We start from the raw sequence: 9775 nt of genomic DNA, 5'->3' as shown, positions 1-9775 counted from the left end.
GGTGCTGCAGCGGCTGAAGCAGGCAGCGGCGGTTGTGTGCGCGTACTGCTCGGCGAAGGGGATCAGCGCGGCGGAGGCGGCGTGGCGGTGGGCGCAGGTGGAAAGGTGGTCCTGGAAGGAGAAGGCGTCCGCCATGTCGCGGGTGCGCCGCAGCGAGTAGTCCGCGTACGGCCGCTGCAGGTAGTACTCCTGCAGGCCGTCGAGCAGCGTGCTCGTGTCAGCGCACTGCTGCACCACACGGGAAACATACACGTGGCCAGGATCCACGCGGAAACCCAACGTAACGCGCCCCTGCTGGTGCTGCTGCAGTTCTTTTTCGTGTTGGCCACTCGCCCTCACTATTCCTGCCCCGTTGGCCGCGGACGCATTCTTGCTGCCCGCCATTACCGCCGCCTCGTAGTCCATACCGTACTCCTTGCGCAGAAGCTGAATGTACCTGCCTCGCTCCTTCCGCTCGAGCACGGTCCTCCAGGTTTCCCAGAGGCCGAGTGTGCTGTCCTTGCCATGCATTTCCCGAATCAGCTGCAACGCTCCCACTGCCTCCGCCGACTGCGAGACATGGCGGTAGAGGAACTGCAGCGTGTTCAGGCAGCAACGAACGTCACCGTTGCTGGACTGCACCAAATCCGCGAGGACCGCCTGGCTCACGGCTAAGCCCTCACGCTCGGTGATCTCGCTCAGGCGGGAGAGCAGCCGCTGCGGACGGATGGGCGGGAAGTGGTACACATGTTGACACTGCCGCCGCAGTGGCCGCAGCGACGGCACGTAGTAATCGTTGCAGAGACACAGCACCGGGCAATGGATGTCCTGCTGCAGAAGAAATGTCGCCACGTTGGCAGCAATGCCGTCCATCTCGTCAATTATAAGACACTTAGGCCGCAACAGCATGTCCACAAGTGATGTACCTTCCTCCTCTCTTGCTGCTGCTGCAGCACCACCGTCTGCGGCCAAAGCGGAAGAGGCAGACGGCACCGCACGTCGCCGCCCACGTGCTGGCGCAAGTGCGAGTTGAATGGCGTTCTCCATCCTCGACGCGGCGCGGTCAACACTCGCGTTGATCTCAATCGGCTCATACCCACAGTGCACGGCGAGCACGTGCGCGAGGGTCGTCTTTCCAACCCCAGGCGGGCCCACTAAGACCGCCAGACGATCGTCAGGGCGCAGGGAAGCAGCTGCTGCTGCTGCTGCTGGTGCCGTGCCGCTGGCTGATGACGTGTCTTGAAATATGTACGCGTCCCAGCTCTTCATCCACTGCAATAGCTTGAGGTTGATGGCATCGTCGCTGAGGAGATCGCGAAACCGCTTAGGGCTGTACTTGATCACCCACAGCGTGTCTCCCTCCTGCTGTTGACGTTTCTGCTGCTGCTGCTGCTGCTGTTGTCGCTCCTGTTGCAGGCCACTGCTCAAAATAGCAGCCGCAGTGGTTGAAGCCTCCTCGTACAGCTCCTGCAGAAGGGCTGGGACGTTCACATAGCCAAGGCCGCCCCCGCCGCCACTGCGCATCCTGCGCAGATCCCGCGCCACACTCAGCGTAAACTCCTCCTCCTCTTCCTCCGCTTTCTCCATATCACATTCCGGCTCGTTGGCCCCCTCACCCGCCTCTCTCCCCCGCTTTCGTGAGGCGCGCCGCTCCTCTAGCCCTGATGCTGTCAGCCAGCGCACCACGCCGTTGTCACCGCGAAGCATAAAACTCATCTGCGACAGCGGCGGGAATGCACAGACGCCTTTAGTCGCCGCTTCTGGTGCGTTTGTTGTAGTTTTTGTTGCCTGCAACGCCGCCACACCAGATGGGCCGTCCCACGTGGAGGCAGAGGCTCCAGCAACAGCCGAGAACGTCGTCCCGAGCGGCATCCCCATCGTCACGCCCTCCTGCGGCGGCAGTGCATCGTTGGCGCACGGCACATCGCGCAGCAGTTCTTCGTCCACGTCGTCCACTCCATCGAGGTGCATGTTGGCCTCGAGTTGTGCGGCCATCCACATCGCCTCAGCATCCTCTGTTTTCGCCATCGCGCTATGAGCCACCAGTGATCTACACACTTCTCTATGACCCCTGCTGTTGCTACTGTTACTGCTGCCAAAAAAAAGAGGCGGAAGTAAAGAATAGAACTTGCTGAGAAGAAGAAGAAGAAGAAACGGACCAGCGCTCACTTCCAATACATGGCAGAGGCAGGACGAGGAGTCTGCAATAAACGGCCGCAAGGACACTACGGAATCCGTGTGTCACCACCTGCGCGGACGATGATGCGGAACTCACGCAACGGCTCCTCCCACTCCCTCCGCCATTCGTCCTCTGAGAGAGACTTTGGGATAGCGTCCCCGCCACTGCCTGCGCCCTCGGCTCCTGCTGCAGCTGCTATCGTTGTTGGTGCGTGACGCATCACCTCGGCGTACAAACGCAGTGCCGCGTCCAAATCCTCCTTCGTCGCTGCGCCGTCCTCCACCTGCATGCGAAGTGTGGCGTTGAGGGCAGTGAGCCCATCCCAGAGGTGCTGCAGCTCCTTTCCCTCCTCCAGCGCGATGGCGGCGATGCGTGGGATGTCGAGCTCCTGAATGGGCAGCAGGTATGGGTCGCTACGATCCTGCATCAGCTTCTCCAGACCGCTTTGGTCGCGCCGCTGGCAGCATAGCGGGCCTCGCGGAATGCCCAAGCACGCACGGGGGTTAGTAGTTGCAGTAGAAGCAGCAGCAATAGCAGGAGGAAAAGGATGGCGCACCATTCTGGTGATTAGCCCCTTGCTGTAGAACGCACACCGTGTGCGGCACAGCACACCGGCAACGCGACGCAAAGCCGTGGTGTGCATCTCTCACCCTTGCAAGGAGCAGCAGGAGCAGCGGCAGCAGAAAAACAGACAAGGCATGGGTGGTAGCGAAACAGGTGTAGAAGCCAGTGGGTGCAAACAGCATTCAAGCCCAAGCCCAAAAGGTGAAACAGAAGACGGTGTCAGACGGGCTCGTGGTGAAATCCAATCAGCACGCAGCGGTTATGTATCTATGGAGTAGAAACCTGGCGTAGCACCACAGCAGTTCACACAGACACACACACACACACATATATATAGTCAATCACACAAACAAACTTAAACAATGCGTTACAGACCTGGGCACGCCACGTTAAGGTTCTCGCTAAGATTCCGCAGCGCGCTGTGCACGTCGCCGCGGAGGGAGTTGAGGCGTGTACGCAGCTCCGTCACCTGCTGCTCCCACCCGTGGCGACCGCGGTCGACGTACGCCTCGAACTGCGCGCAGCGGTTCTCCACGACGGTATCGATCATCGCCTGGTGCGCGGACATCAGCCGCCGCACGTGCTCGAGAAGCGGCTGCATCACCTCGCCGCGGACCCGCTGCACACACCGCTCCTCCACGCCCACGAGGAGTCGCCGCACGCGCTGCAGCAGTCGATCCTCCCACACCTCCGGCGCCATAGCAGCGACGGCGGCCTTCGATGTGCGGGGGGAAATAAACGACTCCCCAGCGCCGGTCAGCGGCATCACAGGAACTGGCGGTGGTGCTGCGGTTTCTACTGCTGCTGATGTTGCGGCTGGCAGTGCTTGCGGTGGTGGTGGTGACACGGGCTGTATTCGCAGCTCCTCCACGTCAAGCTGTGTTGACTGCACGGCCCCCGCGAGCAAAGCGATCTGCTCCTCCAGCGCGTCGCAGCGGCGGCCCCACTCACGCCGTGATGTCTTCATGTCGCGCCGAAGCCCTTGCTGCTGCGCAAACATTCCCTCCACCTCACGCCGAAACTCGTCCTCGTGCAGAATACACCGGACGGCTGAACGTATGTGTGCGTCGAGCGCCTCTGGCGACAGGCCGTACACGTCGCCTGTGGGATTGGCGTACCGTGGAGACGACAGGGCGGAAGCAAAGGGCACCGGCTCCGTGCTCACCGTTCCAGCACCGCCGGCACTCACGACACGCCCCATCTGCTGCTGCTGCTGCTGCAGCACCTTGTGTACCATCGAGACGGTGTACTGCTGCAGCTCGGCCAGCAACTTGTCGTGCGCGATAGACGGCTGCTCCAACGTGTCGGCAGCCTTGTCTTGTATTCCGGCTCCTTGCTGTCTCAACAAACTCTTTGACAACAGCTGCTGCTGCTGCTGCTCCTGGTACTGCTGCTGTTTCTGAAGATCGTTGACACGAGCATGCAACGCATGCAGGTCCTCTCGCACGGCGCCGCAGAGCTCCACAAAGCCCCCGCGAAGCGTCTCAATATGTACCAATGGAGCGGTAGTGTCGTGTCTGGCGTGCGCAGCGATACCGATACTGCTACTGCTGCTGTCGTTGTTGTTTTTTCCCCCACTCGGGCTCACAGAGGATGGTGACTGAAAGATTTCACCCTCTGGTGACGTCAACGTCTGAAAGTCGGACGTCTGTGTCCCAGCTGCGTGTGCCCCGGCTGGAGGCGGGCCCGCACTCGAGAGTGGCACGCATTGCCGCGACGTGTAATCCCTGTCGTGCCGCAGCAACGATGATGACGGCGGTGGCGGCGGCACGAAACCGCCATGCCTGCTATCGGTGCGCAGCTTCACAGTCTCAGGTGCTGCTGCTGCTGCTGCTGCTGCTGCTGCTACGGATGGTGGGGTGCTCTGCGCGGTGGCAAAACTGAGCCCACGGATCCACGGCAGCGCATCGATATTATCTGCAGCAAGCACTGCATCAACAGTGGCAGCAGCCGCATCGCCTGCAGGAGTGTAGGGAGTGCGCCCTGGTGACGCCTCTTCGGCGCCGCTGCTTCCCCGACGCCAGGGGGCTGCCAGGAACGCCTCGCCGCTGACACTGTCACCGCCACCACCGCCATCATCATCATCATCATCATCATCATCAACAGGGCGAGGAAGATCAGCCGCATTTACAGCCGGCCTGTTTTGAATGTCTGTGTTAGTGTCGCGGCGCACCGCCTCACGGATGCGCTCCAGTGTCTCCTGCAGGCCCTCCAAACGCTGCGCCATGTGGGCGTCAGCTGCCCCTCCAGACCCTGACGACAACATCTCCTCCCTGTGTTGGGACTGCTGCTTCTGCCGCCGCCGACGGTGTTGGTGGTGATGGTGTCCGGTAGTATCGTCAATGTCGCCGTGAATGGTGTCGTCATGATTCCTGCTTCGCACGCAACGACGGCTCGAGCGTGTGCCGCGGCTCTGCTGCTGCGAGAGGCGGCATCGGCTGGGAGTGCGCACCAACTCGCTCGCACATGCGGCTGGACCCATACGAAGCAGCGAGCTCACCGTGTCGCGTTCTGCAGCAGCAGCGCACGGAAGCGACGGCGTTCGCCGCCGCGAGGCGCTCTCCTGCACAGCGGCCAGTGAGACCTGTGATGACGACGACGGCGACGCCTGGCGTTGGGCGCTCCGGTGGAGCCGCTGGCTGCTGCTGCTGCACCTCCTACCAACGGCAAAAGCGGGACTGCTGCTGCTGCTGCCCCTCCGAGCAGCGAATGCAGGACTGCTGCAGCGGCTGCTGCTGCCGTGGCGACGCTGATGCGCGGCTGGTGGTGTCAGACTTGTGCGGATGGACGGCGCCGCTTCGTATGTGTTGTCTCTAACGCCGCTGCCGCTGCGGCAGTCGTGGCGCTGGTGTTGTTCTTGGCAGTGGTGGTGTGGCATGTCAAAAAGACCACGGCACACCTCGCAGTATGAGGTCATAGCGCGGTAGAAAAGAGTGAAAGGGAGTGAGTGACTGGTACAGCAATACAGAGTGATACGCTCTCCCTTTCCTTCGCCTTCTCTGTGTATGTTCTAGTTTCTTCTTGCGCTGATGGTCTAGACCTGCGTATAGATATGTGCTACGATTCCCTTTTCGCCTCACCCCGATCGCCGCCTCCCTCTCCTGCTGCTGAGGCGGCCCCTTCTTTGCTCTTGCCGTCTATGAAGCGCTGCGCGGAGGTGGTGGGGAATGAAAAGTAGAGAAAGAGAGAGAGAGAGAGAGAGATCGCAGGGAGTCATGCAATGCACCGCACCGCACTGCACCAACACACGCACGGAGAGAGAATATCCATCGCCGCCAGCAGCAGCAGCATCGTCCTCATAAGTGGCGCCAACTCCACCCACTCGCCCACCCCCCGTGCCATCACACACACACACACACACACACACACACACACACAGACTCTCTCTCTCTCTCTCTCCCTCCCGTCATTGCACAACAAGACAAAAGCTCCATTGGTTGCTGCAGTAATAGTGTACACGAGGCAGAGACACAGCTCTCTAACGCATCTAAGCCCAAATCAAAAACAACGTTGCGGCTACTCCCCTCCCCCTCCCAAGCCTTGGTCTTCTCTATCCTACGCAATTACGCCTCGCGCCCATCGGAAACAAAAATGAGCAGCAGCAACAGCAGCAGCAGCGGTGGCTGCAGCTACGTCAGCAGTACGCGGCTGAGCAGCTGCCGCTCCCGCGACATCGCCTCGACGGCTGCGTGCTGCAACCCTGCCGCCTCACGCTGCAGCTCCGCCACCGCACGGTAGACGCCACCCTCCGCCCGCGCCAGTGCCTCACGCACATCCGGCGGCGACACACCTACAGCAGGACACGCATTGGAGGTGGCGAGAGCGTCGCCAAGGCGGACGAGGTCGGCGCCACACCCCGACGCACCCACTGCTGCTGCTGGTGCTGGTGGTGTTGCGTGAACGGCGCCCCTTGCAACGTGCACGACGCGTAGCGCCGAGTCACGCACCGCCCCCGCGGCCTCACGCAGCGCACGCACGCCGGCGAAAACGCTGTCTCCGTCCTCCGCGACAGGCAAAGAGAAGTCCGACCCGCGATCAATGGACAGCACAAAGCCATTCACCGCGTCCTGCTGCTGCTGCTGCGTCGGCGGCGTGGAGCTGTTGGGGTTCGTGGCGAACCTTGTGGCTCGCNGCTGTGCAATCGCATGGTGGCTGAATCCCCTGCGTGCGCGGAGGGTGATGAGACGAAGGAGTTGTTCGGTGTCGTCACGCTGATGCTGCAGCGGTGACTGCGGTCGCTGGCGTCTTCAGGGAGCCTGTTGGTCGAATTGGTGAACAAGCCACTGGCTTCACGGTACGCCACCGCTTTTTCAGGCAACTTTTCCACGGGGGCCACACGTTCCCGCTGCTGCAGCCGCTGTTGTTGTTGCTCCTGCCCATACTGTTGTTTCTGTGCGCGTAGAAACTGCAATTCTCTCATCGCCGCGTCACATTTCCCGCGGAGTTGATCCGCCTCCGCTGCCTTCTTCTCGTACAGTGAACTGCAGCGCTTCAAAATGTCGTTGAAGACACTCTCAAGGCCTTGTGATGAGGCGGAAGGAGCAGCGGCAGCAGCAGCACCGCCGCCGCCGCCGCCGCGAACGCGAGCGAATGAGAGGTCTGTGCGTAGATCGTTGTTTTCACGCTCTAAACGCAATAGCTGCTGCTCGAGGAAGCGGATCTTCCGTTCAGCAGCAATCAACTGTCTCGTATGCGTCACAGCGGGGACTTTGCGATGCTGCAGCCTGTCGCACCCACACGGCCGCGTGCCGATATTGCTGCTGCCGCAGTTGCTGAGCTCAAGCTCCAGTGATGTCTGCAGAGAAGCATCTGGCCCAAAGACATCCAGCGGCGTTGTGCCCTGCCTCCTAGTGTTCCTCTTGTTGCGGCTACAGCCGCCATTGCTGTCCTTGTTGTTGTTGCTGTTGTCGCTGTCGCGGGGGATGGTGTCGTGCTTCACACGCGACCTCCTTGCAGCCGCCTCTTCTTCCTCCACGACGAGACCCCTGACTTGTCGCTGCAGCTCCTCCAGCGTCGCAGCATCGGAGGACAAGAGCCCATTGAGCCGCGCCACCACGCGGTGGTGCTGCCGCGCCAACTCCTGCTGGTGGCGCAGGGAGAATTCCTGGAGCTGCGCCAACGGCCGCTCCAGCAGGCGGCGCACGATGCTAGCAAGATCGGCGGGCGCATCGCTCGGCACACGCGCCGCCCCCTCACGCCACCTCGAGCCCGTGTGTTGGTCCGCGCTGCCGTGCTCGCTGCCGTCGTCCCCCTCGGGGAGCGGGACGAGGGACGGCGCCCCCGCCTCGTCGGCGGTCGTGTCCCACAAGAGATTCCCCCTCCTACCGCTTATGCTGCTGCTGCTGCTACTGCGGTCCTTCACAGTGCTCTCGGGGTGCTCCGTGCCGGTTACGGACGGCGGCGACAGCGGCGACGCCCCGCTTGGGCTCCTGTTGGGCACACACACTGCGTCTCGCTTCGGCGACAGATGTGAGAGAGCAGGTGGCGGTGTCCAGTGCTTCTGCTGCTGCTGCTGATGATGATGATGATACTGTTGCTGTGCCTCCTGACAGGACTCTTTGCCAACGAATACCATCCAAGGAGAGCTGCCAGCAACTGGCGACGTGCTCCGCAGCACTCCCGCGGCGGTGGCGGCCTCTGAGCTAGCGCCCGCCGCATAAGGAGGAGACGCTGATGAAGTACCAGAGGCGTCAAGGTGTGCTGCTGTCAGACTGTTGTCGGCGGCCGCGAAAGAAGCAAGAGAGGCGTTCAAGTAGTCCACCGCAGCTGTCAACGGTCTATTCGGTGGCTCCCGCGTGGGTGACATGAGACGCGGCGTTCTCGGCGTCAGTGCGGCGGTGGGCAACGCCGCACACTCACCAGTACCAGCGCACTCTGATGGCACCAGCCGCGGCGACGCCTCTCGGGAAAAGGGCACAGCAAACATGTCCAGCACTCGAGCAGCGGCACCCAAGTTCTCCTGCCGCCGTCTGCGCCGCAGCTCTGAAATCACGTGGCCGTTGGTACCGTCACTGCCCGCCAGCAGAGACGACGCTGCCTCGAGGGCGTCCTCGTTGATATCGTCATAGCACGCATCAAAGCGCAGCGAGGCAATCCACAACAGAGAGGAACAGGAGTGCTGTATGACAGCCTCTATCATGGCGGTAGTTTTGTCCAGTCCCGCATCGATGTGCGGCTGCCGCTGACTCTGCCAGTGCAGCGGCACGATATCCTCAATGCGCTCCGGCACTGCGTCAGCGACCCACCACCCTCCCTGCAGCTGATCACGGTGGCGGTAGCGAAGCGCCATTTGCGAGATTGCCGTGTGGGTGGCAAAGGCCATGCGTGAGGCGGCACTGCCGTCATCGCGCCAGACGGTCGGGCCCGCGAGGTCCCACAGACGCCACACACTCGTCGTGCCGCTACCGAAGCGCAGCAGAAGCGTCACGAGTACATGCGAACTCGCACCAGCCGTTGGACGCAGAAACTCACTGCTCCAAGCGGAATGGCATCCTTCGGCCCTCTCGCAGCGTTGTTGGTGCACTAATTCTTCTTCCCCTGCTTCACTGACACGGCGATATCGCTCGGCGTCTGGCCGCGTGTCCGGCACCCCGAAAACATCCGCTGAACCCTGCGCCAGCGCGTTCCCCACCGGCTGCCACGCGAGCGAGTAGCGCAGCGCTGTGTGCAGCACTGTAAGGACCTCCGCGACAGCTGTGCAACGGACGTAGCGGGCGGCAGGTATATCCGCATAGTCCTCCATGAAGCAGCCAGTGGGGGAACTGCGGTCGGTGGTGCGTCCAAGTAAGTCGATGGCCTCAGTTGGCATCGCCGCTGCGTCAGTCACTGAAGTGTCCTCCTCCCCATGTGACGTATCCGTCGTGTTAGAGCGTTGCTGCTGCTGATGCTGCAGTGAGTCTCCTACATCGCAAGAAGGGCGCAACTCAACGACGCTGATGGCCACGCAGGGATCAAGTTCCGTAGCGGCGAAGATGCGCCGCAGCACCTCGGTGAACAAGCCGCCGTCCTGCGCGCAGGATTGGTGCTCACCAGCAGCCACAGCAGCGCCGAATA

The 9775-nt window shown here is 61.9% G+C and overlaps 4 protein-coding genes across 4 annotated transcripts; all 4 read right to left on the bottom strand.

Annotated features, from left to right (window-relative positions):
• Positions 1-2007, bottom strand: DQ04_06601030 (hypothetical protein; the record flags this gene model as incomplete). Its single annotated transcript, XM_009314786.1, has 1 exon — positions 1-2007. A coding segment is annotated over one exon (2007 nt), but the record flags the coding sequence as incomplete, so codon positions are not given.
• A 197-nt stretch (positions 2008-2204) lies between these two features.
• DQ04_06601020 (hypothetical protein) lies at positions 2205-2717 on the bottom strand (the record flags this gene model as incomplete). Its single annotated transcript, XM_009314785.1, has 1 exon — positions 2205-2717. One exon carries the CDS (start codon positions 2715-2717, stop codon positions 2205-2207), a length of 513 nt encoding a protein of 170 aa, XP_009313060.1.
• A 372-nt stretch (positions 2718-3089) lies between these two features.
• DQ04_06601010 (hypothetical protein) lies at positions 3090-5639 on the bottom strand (the record flags this gene model as incomplete). Its single annotated transcript, XM_009314784.1, has 1 exon — positions 3090-5639. The coding sequence occupies one exon, from the start codon at positions 5637-5639 to the stop codon at positions 3090-3092; it is 2550 nt and encodes an 849-aa protein (XP_009313059.1).
• A 1140-nt stretch (positions 5640-6779) lies between these two features.
• On the bottom strand, positions 6780-9530 carry DQ04_06601000 (hypothetical protein; the record flags this gene model as incomplete). The annotated part of the gene is made up of 1 exon (XM_009314783.1): positions 6780-9530. The coding sequence occupies one exon, from the start codon at positions 9528-9530 to the stop codon at positions 6780-6782; it is 2751 nt and encodes a 916-aa protein (XP_009313058.1).
• Between the last annotated feature and the right edge of the window lie 245 nt (positions 9531-9775).

Source organism: Trypanosoma grayi, assembly GCF_000691245.1.
Source record: "Trypanosoma grayi strain ANR4 Tgr_660_V1, whole genome shotgun sequence".
Classification (NCBI taxonomy): domain Eukaryota; phylum Euglenozoa; class Kinetoplastea; order Trypanosomatida; family Trypanosomatidae; genus Trypanosoma; species Trypanosoma grayi.
This window is presented reverse-complemented; position numbering and strand designations above follow the sequence as displayed.